Here is a 22,867-nt window from a genome sequence, read left to right as displayed (position 1 = left end):
CGTGAATGAGAGCGCAGGTTAGTGTTCACTCAAGCATAAACAAAGCTAGACTGCTCATGGCGCCTGCGCGGGAACGCGGACAGAGCAGGCCGGCAGACAGGTCCCGTACCCGGCGGTCCGAAAATAGGGGCGCGCTCAATAATAGGGACACAGTTTGTCCGAAAAAATGGTCCTATTTTCAAAACGTTCGATATGTGATACGTTCAATTTTTGAGGTTCCACTGTAGTAGCGATGGTTGATTGGGGTTTTGTGTACAACCTGGCCAGCTCGGAGACACGCACTCCACTTTCATACTTAGCAATGACCTCTTTCTTCATATCCATAGTAATTCTCACCCTTTTTGCTGTAGGGTTGGCACTAGAAGCTTTCTTAGGGCCCATGGTGACTTATTTTGCAGGTGCAATCACTAAAAACGCTGTGATAATATGAAATGTTCTGACTGTATGTTTGGATGAGACCGCCGTGGCTGGCTGGCTTGTAAACACTGGCCACAAGTGGACACGTCTCAAACAGAACGAATCGTGTTGGTCGAGTTATTTAGCGCTAGTCGAGGCAAAATTTTTGCGTTAAAATGTATCACTAGTCGGATTTAATGTCAGACGATGCCATCGTTGGTCGAGGGTCCACTGTACTTTATACTGAACCTAAGTTGAAATTTTTAAGATTTACTTCTCCACTTACATATTCATGTGATAGAAAACAGACCAACAATCCTACCAGAGTGTAAAACATTCAAGTCTTCTGTTTTGCACTCATGACAGAACTAAGGCTCAGGTGAATGCTATACAATCAGATCTTCAAATTTAAGGGGGTTATGCTCCTTAGAGGTTCCATAAATCTAAAATCCACAAATATAATTTTGTTTTTTAACTCAACAAGCAAGGTGACCCAAAGAAAAAAACACGTTCACCATCATTCAAATAATCACTGACTTTCCAAAAGTGCTGGTATCACAATCAGATTACCCTCCACTTGTATCACCACATAATCCCCATGGAAATAGATAGACTATCAGGTTCATGAGCACCTCATAAAAGGTGACTAAAATGTCAGGAGCAAGAGACTACTAATCCCTTCTTCTGTATTCATTTACTAAAAAGTCATTCAAAATTATATCTGTATAATAAAAAATTCAGATTTGGGCAGATATTGTGTTTCAGTGGCCTTCTCTCTTAAATATCACCCTAACCTAAGCATGAAACTTGGGACTTGACGACCTGTTGGAGTGTGAGCAGGGTAATATTTTGTGAAGAGATTCAGGGAAACCAGTTAGCCAGATTTGAGTCCTGGAGATAAGAAAGTACAATGCCTGTACTTTAAAGGAGAGGTTTGGGATATTTGCTGTTTGTAGTGACATCTGAACTGTCATATCTGAGCGCCTCTGTAAAGACAGTGATTATGTGTGAATGACGGCGAAAGCGTTTCTTTCTTTTTTGGGTCACCCTGCCTTGGTGGGAGATGGCCAGCATAAAAAAAACTGACTAGAAAAAGATTTATGAACAGAAAAGTCACATTTTAAATTAAATTCAATGATTACCTTTTTATTGTGGGGTTAAAAGCCATGACCCCCAAAAAATGGGCACCATGAAAAAACCATGAATCAAATTTATTCATGGGCTAACCATTGGTAAAAACATTGGGTAATCAAATTCCATGAATTAGGAACTTCTACAAATTTGGAGAGATGAATGTAGTGTTACTAACTGCAGTAAGTCATAGAAGAACCAAGCCTTAAAGGAATAAAATTTACCTGCTGGAAACTGAAGTGTAAAAATCCTAGTGGATGTAAAGCTTCTGGTTTACATTTAACTACCATAATATTTTTTGACACTCTTTGCACTAGAGGACCTGGAGTGTCAGTTGCAAGCTGCCAAATGTCCGATTTGACCGACTGTGGTATGGGCAAGGAATTGAGAACAGAATTTTTAAGCGTCAGTGACTGAGCTTCCTTGAAACACTGGGAGGCAGCACGGATGTGAGAGCACAGAGCTGGCTGCTGGCTCTGAAAAGGAAATAGAAATACAGCTCACAAAATAGTAATAACATGATTGCAAACAAACCATGAAATGAGTGGGATTTGAACCACTTGGTCAGCTACCTTAGTCCAGTGCATTAACCACTAAGCCAGCTGGCGTAGGTCAGTGCATTAACCACTCGGCCAGCTAGCCGAGTGGTTAATGCACTGACCTGTGAATTTTAGTACTCACTTGCCATGGACTCAAACCTCACCCATTCCATGGTTTGAAACAGAAATATATAAGCTCTATTAAATAAAAAATTTCTTTCAATGCTACTTTGGTCACTATAACCAATGGCCAATTAATTTTACACATCATAGTAAATGTCTTTTTTATTAAATTTTTCCACACTTCCTAGCCACTGATGAACATAAGACTAGGAAGTGTTATGTTGCATGAAAGATTCTCCAGTTCATTAAGACAAAAATTATAGAGTATGTCATGTTCACATAACTACATTGACACCCATCACACAACTCAATAACTAACAAAATCACTGATCATATTCACTTGTCCAGTATAATAAAAATGGTAAATATTACCAATAACAGTTTATTTATTGTTATCAATACGCAAGATTAAAAGTTTTGGAATCTCAAGCGATAATTTAGATCACAAAAAGGCTATTGAGTCCAATGAAGTAAGGGCTAGAGCATAGAATGCAAGGGAATTACAGAAGGAATTTGTAGAGCAGGGGAACTACAGAAGCCTCCCTCAAAACACAGAGCTGTTAAACAGTATGGGAAGGACACTACATTGAATCTACTGAAATACACTTGAACAACTGACATAAATACATGCTGCAATTATTATATACTCTGCAAGAAAAAACAATATGTGGGTACTTTTAAGCTACACTAATTGATAAAGAATAAAGTATTGCATTCCAGCTAAAAGGAGAGAGGTGTGCAAGTGGTTGGGACAGAAGCAGGCTAAGGAAGAAGCCAACACCTACATCTGCAGATAAGACTTTACTGGCAGGATCTGTGAATTAGTCTTGTGGGAATAATTGCTAATATTCATTTGCCCCTAATGACAAACTATGACGACTTGTAATTACTAGTAATTAGCACACTGGGACTCGACTCAACTACGTTTGAGCAGGAGAGTAAATGTATTTACACTGTATATTAAGTAGTAGTAGGTTGGTAGACAGCAACTGCCCAGGGAGGCACTACCGTCCTGCCAAGTGAGTGTAAAACGGAAACCTGTAATTGTTTTACATGATGGTAGGATTGCTGGTGTCTTTTTTCTGTCTCATAAACATGCAAGATTACAGGTATGTCTTGCTACTTCTACTTACACTTGGGCCACACTACACATACAAGTACATGTTTATTTATACACAATCATCTGAGTTTTCTTTGATTTTATCTTAATAGTTCTTGGTCTTATTACTTTTCCTTTTATATCCATGGGGAAGTGGAATAAGAATCTTTCCTCCGTAAGCCATGCATGTTGTAAAAGTCAACTAAAATGCTGAGAACAATGAGCTAGTAACCCCTTTTCCTGTAATAATTACTAAAAAGAATAATAAGAAGAAAATTGTTAAAGTGGGAAGTCTGAATGTGCGTGGATGTTGTGCAAATGATAAGAAAGAGATGATTGTGGATGTTATGAATGAGAAGAAGCTGGATGTCCTGGCTTTAAGTGAAACAAAGATGAAGGGGGTAGGAGAGTTTCAGTGGAGAGGAATAAATGGGATTAGGTCAGGGGTTTCAAATAGAGTTAGAGCTAAAGAAGGAGTAGCAATAATGTTGAAGGATAAGTTATGGCAGGAAAAGAGGGACTATAAATGTATTAATTCAAGGATTATGTGGAGTAAAATAAAGGTTGGATGTGAAAAGTGGGTTATAGTAAGCGTATATGCACCTGGAGAAGAGAGAAATGTAGAGGAGGGAGAGAGATTTTGGGAAATGTTGAGTGAATGCGTGGGGAGTTTTGAACCAAGTGTGAGAGTAACGGTGGTTGGGGATTTCAATGCTAAAGTGGGCAAAAATGTTGTGGAGGGAGTAGTAGGTAAATTTGGGGTGCCAGAGGTAAATGAAAATGGGGAGCCTTTAATTGAGCTATGTGTAGAAAGAGGTTTAGTAATAACTAATACATATTTTATGAAGAAGAGGATAAATAAATATACAAGGTATGATATAGCACGTAATGAAAGTAGTTTGTTAGATTATTTATTGGTGGATAAAAGGTTGATGGGTAGGCTCCAGGATGTACACGTTTATAGAGGGGCAACTGACATCGGATCATTACTTAGTTGTAGCTACAGTTATAGTAATAGGTAGATGGGAAAAGAGGAAAATGGCAACAACAAGTAAGAGGGAGGTGAGAGTGTATAAACTAAGGGAGGAGGAAGTTCGGGTGAGATATAAGCAACTACATGTATTGGCAGAAAGGTGGAATGGTGCAAGTATGAGCAGTGGCGAGGTTGAAGAGGGTTGGAATAGTTTTAAAAATGCAGTATTAGAATGTGGGGCAGAAGTTTGTGGTTATAGGAGAGTGGGTGCAGGAGGAGGAGTGATTGGTGGAATGATGAAGTAAAGGTTGTGATAAAAGAGAAAAAGTTAGCTTATGAGAGGTTTTTACAAAGCAGAAGTGTTATAAGAAGAGTAGAGTACATGGAGAGTAAAAGAAAGGTGAAGAGAGTGGTGAGAGAGTGCAAAAGGAGAGCAGATGACAGAGTGGGAGAGGCACTGTCAAGAAATTTTAACCCTTTCAGGGTCGACAGGCCCTCTCAGAGACTTGTTCTCAGGGTTGGCCAAATTTAAAAAAAAAAAAAAATTCTTATGAAAAGATAGAGAATCTTTTCATGATCATAATGACACCAAAAGTTGAAATTTTATGGAAAACTTACGGAATTATGCTCTCACGAAGTTAGCGGTCTCGATGATGTTTACGAATTGGCGATTTTGCCCACTTTGAGCCCTATTTTCAGCCAATTCCATTGTACTTGTCGACAAAAATCATAACTATTTCGCTAAAACTCCATTTTTTCTATCGAATGAGTACAAGAAACCACCCATTTACCGATTTCAACTATCCAATACAGTGGTCAGAATTTAGCAATTTTGCCAATTTCACACAAATTTCAAAAGATACCAATTTCCGAATAGGGTTCAGAATAAACAAGAAAGACATTTCTGGCACTAAAATAACATTTCCTCTGTTCATTAGTCACGTCCATATGCCCCTCTTACATTCTTTTGCTTTCCACTTAGAATTTTTATTCTCACAAAAAAATAAAAGATTTACTGTTATGTAGACTACTGCATTGGTGCAGAAATGATATAAATATTATCAGCGCACTTGTGACGTTGACGTGTATTGGACGCATAGCATGATCTGTTTACTTTTGAACTTTGGTAAAAATTGAACATTTCTGCTACTTTGAGTGCAATTTCAAGGTAGTTTTCTTTGTAAAACCAGACAAAATCATCTCAATTTCTGTAATATGTCTTCCATTCTATAAAATAAGACCAGAAAAACTAGAATACAACAATAAATACCATACGAAAATACAGTGCAAAATCGCTGTTTTAATCCAAAAACACAGTTTTTTTTTTTTTCTCATTACGCACTGTGTGCTGCAGGATTTTTTTATACTGCACACACTGACCATGTAGAACCATTCTTTCATATGTAGGCCTACCAGCTTTCTCTCACTAGATTTGAGGGCGCTAGAATTTAGGCATACTAGTACGTCAAAAACCCTGGTGCGTAAGCCGTACTAGTACGGCCGAAACCCTGAAAGGGTTAATGAAAATAAGAAAAAATTTTGGAGTTAAACAAGTAAAGAAAGCCTAGGGAACAAATGGATTTGTCAGTTAAAAACAGAGTAGGGGAGTTAGTAGATGGGGAGAGAGAGGTTTTGGGTAGATGGTGAGAATATTTTGAGGAACTTTTAAATGTCGACGAAGAAAGGGAGGCTGTAATATCATGCACTGGACAGGGAGGTATACCATCTTTTAGGAGTGAAGAAGAACAGGATGTGAGTGTGGGAGAGGCGCTTGAAGCATTACATAGAATGAAAAGGGTAAAGCAGCTGGAACTCACGGGATCATGACAGGAATGTTAAAAGCAGGGGGTTATATAGTGTTGGAGTGATTGGTATTTTTGTTTAATACATGTATGGAAGAGGGGAAGGTACCTAGGGATTGGAAGAGAGCATGTATAGTCCCTTTATATAAAGGGAAGGGGGACAAAAGAGATTGTAAAAATTATAGAGGAATAAGTTTACTGAGCATACCAGGAAAAGTGTACGGTAGGGTTATAATTGAAAGAATTAGAGGTAAGACAGAATAAGAACATAAGAAAGAAGGAACACTGCAACAGGCCTACTGACCCATGCGGAGCAGGTCCGTGTCCCCCCCCTCCCCCAGATTAGCCCAATGACCCACCCAGTCTAGTCACCTCCACTCAAGGATGGAGCACTGTGCCAGACCCAGCAGCACAAGCTAGTCAGGTCCAACTCACACCCACCCACATGCACTCATGTATTTATCTAACCTATTTTTAAAACTACACAACGTTTTAGCCTGAATAACTGTACTCGGGAGTTTGTTCCACTCATCCACAACTCTATTACCAAACCAGTGCTTTCCTATATCCTTCCTGAATTTGAATTTTTCCAACTTGAAACCATTACTGTGAGTCCTGTCTTGGCTGGAAATTTCCAGCACGATATTTACATCCCATTTATTTATTCCTGTTTTCCATTTATACACCTTGATCATATTCCCCTAATTCTATGCCTTTCAAGAGAGTGCAGATTCAGGGCCCTTAGTCTATCCTCAGAGGGAAGATTTCTGATACATGGGATCATCTTTGTCATCCTCCTCTGCACGTTTTCCAGAGCATTTATATCCATTCTCTAATACGATGACCAGAACTGAGCAGCATAGTCTAAATGAGGCCTAAACAAGGATATATAGAGTTGAAGAACAACCTGAGGACTTCTATTATTTATACTTCTAGATATGAAGCCAAGAATTCTGTTAGCATGTGGCATGGTTATTTAACTGTCCAACATTTAGAACTTTGCATTTGTCAATATTAAACTGCATCTGCCACTTCTCCGACCATTGCATCAGTCTATTCAAATCATCCTGGAGTGCTCTAGTGTCCTCATTAGAATGAATTGGACGGCCTATTTTGGTGTCATCAGCAAATTTGCTTATGTCACTATTTATTCCCTCATCTATGTCGTTTATGTAAATTGTGAACAACAACAGGCCCAACACTGACCCCTGAGGAACACCGCTTGTGACGTGCCCCCATTCTGATTTCTCCCCATTTATGCAAACTCTCTGCTGTCTATTTGTCAGCCATGCCTCTACCCAGGAAAAAATTTCTCCTCCTATTCCGTGTGCCTTAAGTTTCCTCAATAGCCTCTGGTGAGGAAGTCTATCAAAAGCCTTACTGAAGTCCATAGACACAATATCATATTCACTACCATGATCTACCTCCTCAAACACCTTAGTGAAAAAAAGTTAGTAAATTCATAAGACAGGAACACCCCTTAGTAAAACCGTGTTGAGATTCATTAATCAATCTCTGTCTGTCAAAATGGCTACGAATTGCTTCGACAATTATTGATTCCATAAATTTTCCCACTATGGAGGTAAGGCTTATTGGTCTATAGTTCGAAGCCAAGGACCTGTCACCTGCCTTGTAAATAAGTATTACATTTGCCATTTTCCACTTATCAGGCACTATGCCAGTTTGTAGTGATATGTTAAAAAGATTAGCCAAAGGTATGCTAAGTTCCTCTTTACATTCCTTTAACACCCTTGCAAACAGTTCATCAGGGCCTGGGGATTTGTTAGGTTCTAGTTTCTCTATTTGTCTGAGGACCATGTCACTATTTACCTCAATTGTACATAGTTTATCATCCTGTCCTACATAATCTATTATTTCAGGAATACCGCTAGTATTTTCCTGTGTGAAAACTGAGAGGAAGTAGGTATTGAGAATTTCACACATATCCTTATCACTGTCAGTGATCTGACCAGAGTTACTCTTAAGTGGGCCAATCTTGTCCCTAATCGTACTTCTGTATACCTGAAAGAACCCATTTGGGTTAGTCTTTGAATTCCTTGTGACCTTAAACTCATAATCCCTTTTTGCTTTTCTTATTCCTTTCTTTATTTCTCTCTTTAATTGAATATATTGATTTCTTAACTGCCCATCCCCTCTTTTGATACGCCTATATATGCCTCTCTTTTGACCAATGAGATGTTTTAATCTATTGTTCATCCATTTGGGATCATTTTTGTTAGATCTAATTTCCCTACTTGGAACAAAAGTTGTCTGGGCAGCTAGAACTATGCTCTGAAATTATTATTATTATTATAATCAAGGGGGAAGTGCTAAACCCGGAGGATTATACAGCGCCTGGGGGGGGAGGATGTGGAAGGCATTCAGGCTTATTCGGGGAACTGGAGCACAGATCCAATTCCCTAAATCAAGACCCCTCACCAACATCAAGGAACCTTCCTTTTGGGGTATGCTCTGAAAAATGTCATATTGGCAACCAAGATCACCTACTTGACCCATAGTCAGGACATCCCAATTTAGCCCACCCAGGTAATTTTTCAGTCCCATGAAGTCGGCCAAGCGAAAATCTGGGACAGAGATTTGATTGCAGTTATCTGGGTAATTCCATGATACTATATTGAAACTAAGTGATTTGTGATCACTTTCCCCAAGCTCATCATTAACCTCAAGATTATTAATTAGTGAATCTTTGTTGGCAAGAACCAAGTCAAGCAGATTGTTTCCTCTAGTTGGTTCTGTCACAACCTGTTCTAAAAAGCAATCCTGAACTGTATCAAGAAAGTCACTAGACTCAAGATTTCCTATCATACTGTTCCAATCAATTTGTCTAAAGTTAAAATCCCCCATTATCACAACATTTTCATATCTAGATGCCTTATGAATTTCGTGCCATAACAGCTTACTCCTCTCCCTATCAAGGTTTGGGGGACTATAAATCACACCCAAAATTAATTTGTCACGTCCCTTGAGAAACTGTAGCCAAACAGATTCTGTGTTCGATGTTTCTAATCTTATATCATGTCTAAGGCAACAATTTAAATTTTCTCTGACATACATCGCCACACCACCACCCTTCCTGTTGACCCTATCAGTGTGAAATAGTTTATAACCCTGTATGTTGCATTCAGAAGGCATTTCTCTATCTTTCAGGTTGAACCAGGTCTCTGTTATACCAATAATATCTATATTACCTACACTTGCAAGTAATCTTAGCTCATCTATCTTATTTCTTGGACTCCTACTATTTGTATAGTAAACCTTAAGGGAGCTAGTCACTTGTTGCCCTCTACTATCTCTCTCTGTTTGTTGATCAGTTGATTTGCCATTACTAGCAACTTTATTTTGAATATTGTCTTTTAAACGTATCCCTGAGGTATCCCGGTAATAACTGCTGTTTTTAACCCTAATGCTGCAGCCTGATTGTTTCCCACAAACACCCATACCTCTATAATCTATCAGTTTAAATTCCTAGACAAGTCATCAATTACCCTCCCAATTGAATTGGCTAATGGAACCACTTCATCCCCAGAGAGATGAACCCCATCTCTTGCATACATATCACGTTTGCCAAAGAATAGGTCCCAGTTATCAATGAATGGGATTGCAAGTTCCTTGCAGTACCTGTCTAGCCAGCAATTTATACCAATTGCCCTAGACATCCATTCATTGCCCACTCCCTTTCTAGGCAAGATGCTACATATGACTGGGATCCCTCCCTTAGACCTAACTACTTCTATGGCTAACCTGTACTTATCCAGCAGCTCCTCTCTCCTGCCCTTCCCAATGTCATTACCCCCAGCACTAAGACAGATAATGGGCTTGTTCCCATTACCTGCCATAATATTATCCAACCTGCTGACTATGTCACCAACACCAGCTCCAGGAAGGCACACTCTCTGTCTGACCTTTCTGTCTCTGTTACAAAATGCACGGTCCATATATCTTACCTGAGAATCACCTACTATTAAAATATTCTTACCTTTATTAGCAGGGGAATCAGTGGTACCTTCAACCTCACTAGCCACTGAAGTACACTCATCTTGGAGAACAGAGAATCGATTTCCTACCTTCACATCTTCTCTATTAACTCTCCTCATCTTCCTTCTTCCTGAACTGTGAACCACTTGCCACTTACAGCAGCTGCCACTATCACTGCTGGTGACCATTCCTTCCTTACCAGCTAAATCCTTCTTGCACTCGCTCCCAAACTCATCTATGCGAAGCTTCAGGCTCCTATTTTCCTCCTGAAGAAGTAGAACCTCCTTCTTCAACACTTGAACCTGAGATTCTAAAGCACTACAACAAGCCATGGTGCTTGGTAACAGCCCACGCTAACTCCCAAGAGCTTAGGCAGGTATGACAGCAGGTGACCACTGACCTCAGCGAATGTAGGATTGCGGATGAGCAAGGAGGTTTTAGAGTGGGTAAGGATGTGTAGATCAAGTGTTTACATTGAAGCATATATGTGAACAGTATTTAGATAAAGGTAGGGAAGTTTTTATTGCATTTATGGATTTAGAAAAGGTATATGATAGAGTGGATAGGGGAGCAATGTGGCAGATGTTGCAAGTATATGGAATAGGTAGGTGGTATGTTACTAAATGCTGTAAAGAGTTTTTATGAGGATAGTGAGGCTCAGGTTAGGGTGTGTAGAAGAGAGGGAGACTACTTCCCAGTAAAAGCAGGTCTTAGACAGGGATGTGTAATGTCACCATGGTTGTTTAATATATTTATAGATGGGGTCGTAAAAGAAGTAATGCTAGAGTGTTCGGGAGAGGGGTAGGATTAAATTATGGGGAATCAAATACAAACTGGGAATTGACACAGTTACTTTTTGCTGATGATATTGTGCTTATGGGAGATTCTAAAGAAAAATTGCAAAGGTTAGTAGAAGAGTTTGGGAGTGTGTGTAAAGGTAGAAAGTTGAAAGTGAATATAGAAAAGAGTAAGGTGATGAGGGTATCAAATGATTTAGATAAAGAAAAATTGGATATCAAATTGAGATTTGAAGAAGCGAATGTTTTCAGATACGTACTTGGGAGTTGATGTGTCGGCGGATGGATTTATGAAGGATGAGGTTAATCACAGAATTGATGAAGGAAAAAAGGTGAGTGGTGCGTTGAGGACAAGAACAGCCAGAACTTCCTAAGGGGGCAGGGAAAAGCGAGTCGCTACATGAACATAGAGAGGTGCTAACTGAAGAGAAGACAAGAACAAATGTAGGCAAAGAGAAAAGGGACAGAGTAAACAGGGGCAACAAACAAATAAAGAATGTCTACTAACATCAGTGACTATCCTATATATGGAAGGATTGTAGAGGTCATGAGATCGAACATAACAGTGAAGGCAATGAGCATCATGGTGATAAGACAAGGATGGAAAATTCGCTTCTGCATAGAGGCTCGTGACAGGGGATGAGCGAAAGGCACCAAGGCACAGACAGAGACCTTGGTGATGTATAGGATCTAACTTAGACAAAGCTGTGGGAGAGGCTGCAGAATAGATTTGGTCACCATAATCTAGTTTGGACAAGATTAGGGTAAAAACGGAGGACAGTGTGACAATCTGCTCCCCATGAACGATGTGCGAGAACGTTAAGGAGATTTAGCCGACCATGGCAAATTGTCTTTAATGAAGAAATGTGAGGTCTCCACGTCAGCCGGTGAACCAAGAGCAGGCCCAGAAACCTGACCATATCACATGCCGGAATACACGAACCGTGTAAGTACAAGGGAGTATCCAGTATAAGCAGGCGTCTAGTGAAGGTAATGAATTGGATTTTCGTACTGGAAAATTTAAAGCCATGAGAAGTGGTCCAATGGGAGACTCCGTGTATCACAACCTGAAAGGAGGCTGCTACTAGTCGACAGTCAGCACCCGAGTAAACTAGCATAGCGAAGTCATCAACATAAAGTGATGACCAAATATGCGAAGGAAGAATGGAAGGTAGGTCATTTATAGCTAAGAGAAAAAGAGTAGTACTGAGGACACAACCTTTATGGACTCCTTCGGCTTGTACAAAGTCCGAGGAAAGCGAGGCACCAATATGGACCCGAAAATGTCTGTTGGACAAGAAAGCAGCAATGAAGTTTGGTAGACTACTGCGGAGGCCTAAGAAGTGAGCTTGGGCTAGAATGTTATACCTCCAAGTGGTGCCATATGCCTTCTCCAGATCTAAAAAGACCGCTAGGACAGAGTGGTTGTTAACAAAGGCATTTCGAATACAGTGGATCCCCGGTTCGCGATGCTATCGGTATCCGATAAATCCGGTAACTGATGCATTACTTCACAGAGAATCTGCCTCGGTTCCCGTTACAAAACACGGTATGCGATACGAGTATGTAGTTGTAGTTCATTGTTGTGATGTACAGATCCGCCATCATAAATCCGGCAATCAGTTATTCGGTTCCTTCAGTTATTCGGCACTAATTTTGGCTAGCATAATTTCAAATTTCCAGGGTCGCCACACCAACCTGCTGCTACTGTTTGGTGGCGCTACTTGCTGCACAAGTCATTCCAATTTCTTTTTCTCCATTTATTGTTTTAACCTGCTTACTTTTAGCCCTAGCCATGGTTCCAATGAATAAAAGAAATGCTTCTCATTATGTAAAGTACCTACACAGTACATTATCCATTAAAGATAAGGTGACTTTAAAGCCACTGTCGGTTGCCATGTGCTCAGTCTCATGAAGCAGGAGAATATGCTTTATTATTATGCTAATATCAACACTACAGCTTATTTGCCTATCACAATTGATCTAATATGACATAAGAAACAATATAAGTAACATAAAACATGTTAAATACTCCAGAATGAATAATATTTGGCATAATACCAAGCAGTTCAATGGACGTATGAAGAGGATATAGTATACAAACACCATTCTCCTATCCCTGTCTTGGGGACTGATAGAGAAAACGGAGCATAGCACAGGTCTAACTGTGATATACACTCATACTGCACCATAAACCTGAAACAAAAAAGTTATTTTCTCTATAGATTATCACATATAGCAGCATATGTGTAAAGAACCTAGGATAACCAAAACAAGGTCAACGTGGCTTATTTTTAGTACCTGGCTTGGGTTAGCCATATATGATTTTTGGTAAATATTCGATTCCCAGCCAGGGTAGAAACATTAGGCATGTTTCTTTACACCTGTTGTCTATGTTCACCCATCAGTAAATGGGTACCTGGGTGTTAGCCGACTGGTGTGGGTGTTATCCTGGGACACTGACCTAATTTTCTTGAAATACAGTGGAACCTCTACTTGTGAGTTTAATCCGTTCCATGACCTTGCTCGCAACTGGATTTGCTCATTTGCAGAATCAATTTTCCTCATTTAAATTAATTGAAATGCAATTAATCCGTTCCAGTGGAATTCTGTACTTCAATAATTTCACTAATATCAACTCTACAGCTTATTTATCTATCTCACTTCATCTAATATGACATAATAAACAATATAAATAACATAGAAACCTGATATATACTCTAAAATGAATAAAATATGTCATTCATGTAGTGGTATACGGGTGGTGTCGGTGGTGGACGAGAGTTTGTCTGGAGACCGGGCAAAATACTTCATGAACAATTTCGCTAATATCATCTATACGGCTTATTTATCTATCACAGCTCATCTAGTATGACATAACAAACAATATGAATAACATAGAAACACGATATATGTATACTCTAGAATGAATAAAATATGTCATTATGTAACAGGTGGAGGCGGCCACAACCGCTCCCTCTTTGTTGTGGTAAACACTGCCATCTAGTGACGGCCTTTTGAAGCCATCTATTATTATAATTATTATATGTAGTACATTATTATTATATATTATTATTATACATATTACAGTGGTCCCTCGTTTTTCGTAGTTCTCGGGAATCATAGATTTCGGAAATCATAGGGATATTTTCGTATAAACATGGGCTCGCTAATCATAGGTTGACTCGCGAATAGTAATTCGTCCGGGACGCGTACGCATGGTGTGAGCCGGGGTGGCCTCCCTACCCAGCCAGTCTGGCATTGTTTACCAGTGAGCGAAGGTCCCCTCACATGCTCCTACGAAATATTTCATAATATTCCACTCGTTTTAGTGTTTGCAAGTACTAAATAAGCTACCATGGCTCCAAAGAAAGCTCCTAGTGCCAAGCCTGTGGTAAAGAAGAGCTCACCACTGAGGAGCTGCAAGAGCTTCAGCAGGAACAGCAACAGATCGCAGCTCAGAATCTTGCTGCAGAGGAGGAGGAAGAGAGATGGAAGAAGGTGCCTTCTTCAGAAATTAAAGAGATTTTTGCTATGTGGGGTAAGATGGAAAGCTTTTTGGAGAAACATCACCCTGACAAGGTTGTTGCAAGCCATGTTGGCAACATGTACAGTGACAAAGTCTTGGGCCATTTTAGGGAAGTGTTAAAGAGACGCCAGAAACAGAGCTCTCTCCACAGTTATTTTGTGAGACAGGAGTCCAGTGACTCTCAAAGTGGTCCTAGTGGCATTAAGAAACAGAGAAGAGAAGCTACCCCAAAAAAGCAATTGGTACCTGAGGTGTTGATGGAAGGGGATTCCCCTTCCAAACTGTAAACAATCCAATCTCTCTCCTCCTCCAGTCTTCCATACACTAAGAAGAATCTCCAATAAAGGTAAGTGTTATGCTGTTAATGTTTCATTCATCATTTCCCATTGTATTGTTTATGTACTACATTTATATTTCATGTAAAAAAATTTTTTGTTTTAATACTTCTGGGTGTCAGGAACGGATTAATTGTATTTACGTACATTATTTCTTATGGGGAAAATTGATTCGAAAATCGTAGATTTCGATAATAGTAGCAACTCCAGGAACGGATTAACTACGAAAAACGAGGGACCACTGTACATTATTATTATTATTATTATACGTATTGTTATTATTCGTATTATTATTATACATATTATTATTATTTTTTTTATTTTTTTATTATCACACCGGCCGATTCCCACCAAGGCAGGGTGGCCCGAAAAAGAAAAACTTTCACCATCATTCACTCCATCACTGTCTTGCCAGAAGGGTGCTTTACACTACAGTTTTTAAACTGCAACATTAACACCCCTCCTTCAGAGTGCAGGCACTGTACTTCCCATCTCCAGGACTCAAGTCCGGCCTGCCGGTTTCCCTGAATCCCTTCATAAATGTTACTTTGCTCACACTCCAACAGCACGTCAAGTATTAAAAACCATTTGTCTCCATTCACTCCTATCAAACACGCTCACGCATGCCTGCTGGAAGTCCAAGCCCCTCGCACACAAAACCTCCTTTACCCCCTCCCTCCAACCCTTCCTAGGCCGACCCCTACCCCGCCTTCCTTCCACTACAGACTGATACACTCTTGAAGTCATTCTGTTTCGCTCCATTCTCTCTACATGTCCGAACCACCTCAACAACCCTTCCTCAGCCCTCTGGACAACAGTTTTGGTAATCCCGCACCTCCTCCTAACTTCCAAACTACGAATTCTCTGCATTATATTCACACCACACATTGCCCTCAGACATGACATCTCCACTGCCTCCAGCCTTCTCCTCGCTGCAACATTCATCACCCATGCTTCACACCCATATAAGAGCGTTGGTAAAACTATACTCTCATACATTCCCCTCTTTGCCTCCAAGGACAAAGTTCTTTGTCTCCACAGACTCCTAAGTGCACCACTCACTCTTTTTCCCTCATCAATTCTATGATTCACCTCATCTTTCATAGACCCATCCGCTGACACGTCCACTCCCAAATATCTGAATACGTTCACCTCCTCCATACTCTCTCCCTCCAATCTGATATTCAATCTTTCATCACCTAATCTTTTTGTTATCCTCATAACCTTACTCTTTCCTGTATTCACCTTTAATTTTCTTCTTTTGCACACCCTACCAAATTCATCCACCAATCTCTGCAACTTCTCTTCAGAATCTCCCAAGAGCACAGTGTCATCAGCAAAGAGCAGCTGTGACAACTCCCACTTTGTGTGTGATTCTTTATCTTTTAACTCCACGCCTCTTGCCAAGACCCTCGCATTTACTTCTCTTACAACCCCATCTATAAATATATTAAACAACCACGGTGACATCACACATCCTTGTCTAAGGCCTACTTTTACTGGGAAAAAATTTCCCTCTTTCCTACATACTCTAACTTGAGCCTCACTATCCTCGTAAAAACTCTTCACTGCTTTCAGTAACCTACCTCCTACACCATACACTTGCAACATCTGCCACATTGCCCCCCTATCCACCCTGTCATACGCCTTTTCCAAATCCATAAATGCCACAAAGACCTCTTTAGCCTTATCTAAATACTGTTCACTTATATGTTTCACTGTAAACACCTGGTCCACACACCCCCTACCTTTCCTAAAGCCTCCTTGTTCATCTGCTATCCTATTCTCCGTCTTACTCTTAATTCTTTCAATTATAACTCTACCATACACTTTACCAGGTACACTCAACAGACTTATCCCCCCTATAATTTTTGCACTCTCTTTTATCCCCTTTGCCTTTATACAAAGGAACTATGCATGCTCTCTGCCAATCCCTAGGTACTTTACCCTCTTCCATACATTTATTAAATAATTGCACCAACCACTCCAAAACTATATCCCCACCTGCTTTTAACATTTCTATCTTTATCCCATCAATCCCGGCTGCCTTACCCCCTTTCATTTTACCTACTGCCTCACGAACTTCCCCCACACTCACAACTGGCTCTTCCTCACTCCTACAAGATGTTATTCCTCCTTGCCCTATACACGAAATCACAGCTTCCCTATCTTCATCAACATTTAACAATTCCTCAAAATATTCCTTCCATCTTCCCAATACCTCTAACTCTCCATTTAATAACTCTCCTCTCCTATTTTTAACTGACAAATCCATTTGTTCTCTAGGCTTTCTTAACTTGTTAATCTCACTCCAAAACTTTTTCTTATTTTCAACAAAATTTGTTGATAACATCTCACCCACTCTCTCATTTGCTCTCTTTTTACATTGCTTCACCACTCTCTTAACTTCTCTCTTTTTCTCCATATACTCTTCCCTCCTTGCATCACTTCTACTTTGTAAAAACTTCTCATATGCTAACTTTTCTCCCTTACTACTCTCTTTACATCATCATTCCACCAATCGCTCCTCTTCCCTCCTGCACCCACTTTCCTGTAACCACAAACTTCTGCTGAACACTCTAACACTACATTTTTAAACCTACCCCATACCTCTTCGACCCCATTGCCTATGCTCTCATTAGCCCATCTATCCTCCAATAGCTGTTTATATCTTACCCTAACTGCCTCCTCTTTTAGTTTATAAACCTTCACCTCTCTCTTCCCTGATGCTTCTATTCTCCTTGTATCCCATCTACCTTTTACTCTCAGTGTAGCTACAACTAGAAAGTGATCTGATATATCTGTGGCCCCTCTATAAACATGTACATCCTGAAGTCTACTCAACAGTCTTTTATCTACCAATACATAATCCAACAAACTACTGTCATTTCGCCCTACATCATATCGTGTATACTTATTTATCCTCTTTTTCTTAAAATATGTATTACCTATAACTAAACCCCTTTCTATACAAAGTTCAATCAAAGGGCTCCCATTATCATTTACACCTGGCACCCCAAACTTACCTACCACACCCTCTCTAAAAGTTTCTCCTACTTTAGCATTCAAGTCCCCTACCACAATTACTCTCTCACTTGGTTCAAAGGCTCCTATACATTCACTTAACATCTCCCAAAATCTCTCTCTCTCCTCTGCATTCCTCTCTTCTCCAGGTGCATACACGCTTATTATGACCCACTTCTCGCATCCAACCTTTACTTTAATCCACATAATTCTTGAATTTACACATTCATATTCTCTTTTCTCCTTCCTTATTATTATTATTATTATTATTATTATTATCATTATCATTATTATTATATAAATTATTTGTAATTTTTATTCACACAAAAAATATAAGATTTACTGTTATTCCTTATTGCAATAATTGTATAAATATGTCAACCCATTCACGACTGCATATTGGAATGGACAGTGACGTCATTTGTTTACTCTGAAACAGCCAAGCAATGAACCATTTCTCCTAGGTTGAGCTCAATTTCAAGGCACTTTTCGTCATGAAAGCAATCAAAATTATATATATTTCTGTAATATATCTTCCATTTTATCACTTGAGACCAAAAAAACGAGAATACAACCATAAAAACCATACGAAAATAACACTAAGGGGTGGCTAATTGCTGAGAGGTGAGCTCCATTATTTATGCTTAGATTTCTTTCATTATTATTATTATTATTATTATTATTATTATTATTATTATTATTATTATTATTATTATTATTATTATTATTATTATTATTATCATTATTATTATCATTATTATTATATAAACAATTTGTAATTTTTATTCACACAAAAAATATAAGATTTACTGTGACGTCACCCCTCAAGGAAGGTTCCTTGATGTTGGTGAGGGGCTCTTGATTTAGGGAATTGGATCTGTGCTCCAGTTCCCCGAATTAAGCCTGAATGCCTTCCACATCCCCCCCCAGGCGCTGTATAATCCTTCGGGTTTAGCGCTTCCCCCTTGATTATAATAATAATAATAATACTGTGACGTCATTTGTTTACACTGAAACAGCCAAGCAGTGGACCATTCCTCCTAGGTTGAGCTCTATTTCAAGGTACTTTTTGTCATGAAAGCAATCAAAATCATATCTATTTCTGTAATTTATCTTTCATTCTATCAAATGAGACCAAAAAAACGAGAATACAACAATAAAAACCATTCAAAATTACCACTAAGGGGTGGCTAATTGCTGAGAAGTGAACTCCATTATTTATGCTTAGATTTCTTTCATTTTTGGTGTATGTTAAGAAGCATCTTTCCATCATACATTGCCCAAGTTTCAATAAGATAGTCCAACAAACAAATGAGATACAATTCCTGAGATAAAGAGCAAGAGCCCCTCACCAGTGTCAAGGAACCTGCCTTGAGGTCTGCTCACTTGTGGAAATTTTGCTCGCGTATGGAAGCAAAAAATCGACCCATCGACTGCTCATATTTGGAAAAACTCGCACGTGGACACGCTCCCAAGTAGAGGTTCCACTGTACTCTGCATAACAAGCGGCTTTCTATATAGTAGTATGTCATTGATGTCAGCTAGGCCTGTATACCTTGTACATGTATGTGTAGTAAATAAAAACATTATTATTATTGACATTATTATTATTATTATTATTATTATATTATTTTCTCAGTTGTTTGTTGGGTTATCTTATTCAAACTTGGGCAATGTATGATGGAAAGATACTTCTTCACGTACACCAAAAATGAAAGAAATCAGACCATAAATAGCGGAGTTCACTTCTCAGCCATTAGCGGCCTCTTAGCGGTATATTTTTGTATGGCTGTTATGGTTATATTCTCATTTTTTCAGTCTCATTTGATAGAATGAAAGATATATTACAGATATAGATATGATTTTGATTGCTTTCATGACGAAAAGTACCTTGAAATTGCACTCACAGTAGCGAAAATGTTCTACTCTTTAGCGAAGCTCAAGAGTAAACAAATGACGTCACCGTCCAATACTGTCCACCTGCAAGTCTAAATTCCCGTACGAAGTCAAGAATGGCTTGACATTATTTATACAATTATTACAATAATGCAGCAGTCTGCATAACAGTAAATCTTCTATTTTTTTGTGAATAAAAATTCCAAATGGTAAGCAAGAGTAATATAAGAGGGGCCTGGAGCTGTGACTAATGAAAAGAGAAAATGTTATTTTAGTGCCAGGAATGTCTGCATTGTTTATTCAGGACCCTATTTTGAAATTGGCATCTGTTGAAACTTGTGTGAAATCGGCCAAATTGCCAATTTCTGAACACTTTATTGGGTAGTTAAAATAAGTGAATGGGTGGTTTCTTGTACTCAGTTGACAGACTAGACATAAATAAGTTTATTCAGGTATACACAAATACAGTTACATAGATTATCATACATAGCAGTGTATGTATAGAGAACCTAGGATAACCCAGAAGTCAGACAAAGTGACTTATTTCCAGTACCTGGCTTGGGCTTGCCAAATATGATTTTTGGTAAATATTTTTTTTTCTCAGTTGTTTGTTGGGCTATCTCATTGAAACTTGGGCAATGTATGATGGAAAGATGCTTCTTAACGTACAACAAAAATAAAAAAGATGACAAATAAGGGAGTTAACTTCTCAGCCATTAGCCGCCTCTTTGCAGTATATTTTCGTATGGTTTTTATGGTTGTATTCTCAATTTTTAGGACTCATTTGATAGAATGGAAGATATATTACAGAAACAGACATGATTTTGATTGCTTTCATGACGAAAAGTACTTTGAAATTGAGCTCAAAGTAGCGGAAATGTTCGATTTTTGCCGATGTTCAATGAACTGTGTAAGTCAAGTTGGTTAATTTTATTAAGTGTATTCTAACCTAATCACTCTGTAATTCGGCAAACTCAGTAATCCGGCACATTACAGGTCCCAATGATGCCGGATTTGTGATGGAGGACCTGTATTACAAATAGTAGGAGTCTAAGAAATAAGATAGATGAGCTAAGATTACTTGCAAATGTAGGTAATATTTTCCATGGGGAAGTGGAACATAATTCTTCTTCCGTAAGCCATGCGTGTTGTAAGAGGCGACTAAAATGCCGGGAGCAAGGGGCTAGTAACCCCTTCTCCCGTATAAATTACTAAATTTAAAAAGAGAAACTTTTGTTTTTCTTTTTGGGCCACCCTGCCTCGGTGGGATACGGCCGGTTTGTTGAAAGAAGAAGAAGTAGGTAATATAGATATTATTGGTATAAGAGAGACCTGGTTCAACCTGAAAGATAGAGAAATGCCTTCTGAATGCAACATACAGGGTTATAAACTATTCCACACTGACAGGGTCAACAGGAAGGGTGGTGGTGTGGCAATGTATGTCAGAGAAAATTTAAATTGTTGTCTTAGACATGATATAAGATTAGAAACATTGAACACAGAATCTGTTTGGCTACAGTTTCTCAAGGGACATGACAAATTAATTTTGGGTGTGATTTATAGGCCCCCAAACCTTGATAGGGACGAAATTCATAAGGAATCTAGATATGAAAATGTTGTTATAATGGGAGATTTTAACTTTAGACAAATTTATTGAAACAATATGACAGGAAATCTCGAGTCTAGTGACTTTCTTGATACGGTTCAGGATTGCTTTTTAGAACAGGTTGTGACAGAACCAACTAAAGGAAACAATCTGCTTGACTTGGTTTTTGCCAACAAAGATTCACTAATTAATAATCTTGAGGTTAATGATGAGCTTGGGGAAAGTGATCACAAATCACTTAGTTTTAATATATCATGGAATTACCCAGATAACTGCAATCAAATCTCTGTCCCAGATTTTCGCTTGGCTGGCTTCATGGGACTGAAAAATTACATGGGTGGGCTAAATTGGGATGTCCTGACTATGGGTCAGGTAGGTGATCTTGGTTGCCAATATGTTTTTCAGAGCATACTTCCAGCTGCCCAGACAACTTTTGTTCCGAGTAGGGAAATTAGATCTAACAAAAATGATCCCAAATGGATGAACAATAGATTAAAACATCTCATTGGTCAAAAAGAGAGGCATATATAGGCATATCAAAAGAGGGGATGGGCAGTTAAGAAATCAATATATTCAATTAAAGATAGAAATAAAGAAAGGAATAAGAAAAGCCAAATGGGATTATGAGGCTAAGGTCGCAAGGGATTCAAAGATTAACCCTAAAGGATTCTTTCAGGTATACAGAAGTAAGATTAGGGACAAGATTGGCCCACTTAAGAGTAACTGGTCAGATCACTGACAGTGATAAGGATATGTGTGAAATTCTAAATACTTACTTCCTCTCAGTTTTCACCCAGGAAAATACTAGAGATATTCCTGAAATAATAGATTATGTAGAACAGGATGATAATAAACTATGTACGATTGCGGTAACTAGTGACATGGTCCTCAGACAAATAGAGAAACTACAACCTAACAAATCCCTAGGCCCTGATGAACTGTTTGCAAGGGTGTTAAAGGAATGTAAAGAGGAACTTAGCATACCTTTGGCTAATCTTTTTAACATATCACTACAAACTGGCATAGTGCCTGATAAGTGGAAAATGGCAAATGTAATACCTATTTACAAGGCAGGTGACAGGTCCTTGGCTACGAACTATTGACCAATAAGCCTTACCTCCATAGTGGGAAAATTTATGGAATCAATAATTGTCAAAGCAATTCGTAGCCATCTTGACAGACACAGATTAATTAATGAATCTCAACACGGTTTTACAAAAGGGCGCTCCTGTCTTACGAATTTACTAACTTTTTTCACTAAGGTGTTTGAGGAGGTAGATCATGGTAATGAATATGATATTGTGTATATGGACTTCAGTAAGGCTTTCGATAGAGTTCCACACCAGAGGCTATTGAGGAAACTTAAGGCACACAGAATAGGAGGAGAAATTTTTTCCTGGGTAGAGGCATGGCTGACAAACAGACAGCAAAGAATTTGCATAAATGGGGAGAAATCAGAATGGGGGTACGTCACAAGCGGTGTTCCTCAGGGGTCAGTGTTGGGCCCGTTGTTGTTCACAATTTACATAAACGACATAGATGAGGGAATAAATAGCGACATAAGCAAATTTGCTGATGACACCAAAATAGGCCGTCCAATTCATTCTAATGAGGACACTAG

At 39.0% G+C, this 22,867-nt stretch overlaps 1 protein-coding gene across 1 annotated transcript in view; it reads right to left on the bottom strand.

Annotated features, from left to right (window-relative positions):
• Positions 1-782: 782 nt before the first annotated feature.
• Positions 783-22,867, bottom strand: part of LOC128685694 (uncharacterized protein C2orf42 homolog) — a 72,821-nt gene continuing 50,736 nt past the window's right edge. The window contains exons 4-5 of the mRNA XM_070088121.1: positions 1,752-2,003; positions 783-839 (exon numbers count right to left, since the gene is read on the bottom strand). Of these exons, the coding sequence (XP_069944222.1) occupies positions 783-839; positions 1,752-2,003 (309 nt within the window). The remainder of the gene's footprint in view (positions 840-1,751; positions 2,004-22,867) is intronic.

This window comes from Cherax quadricarinatus, chromosome 23, assembly GCF_038502225.1.
Source record: "Cherax quadricarinatus isolate ZL_2023a chromosome 23, ASM3850222v1, whole genome shotgun sequence".
In the NCBI taxonomy this organism is placed as follows: Eukaryota; Metazoa; Arthropoda; class Malacostraca; order Decapoda; family Parastacidae; genus Cherax; species Cherax quadricarinatus.
This window is presented reverse-complemented; position numbering and strand designations above follow the sequence as displayed.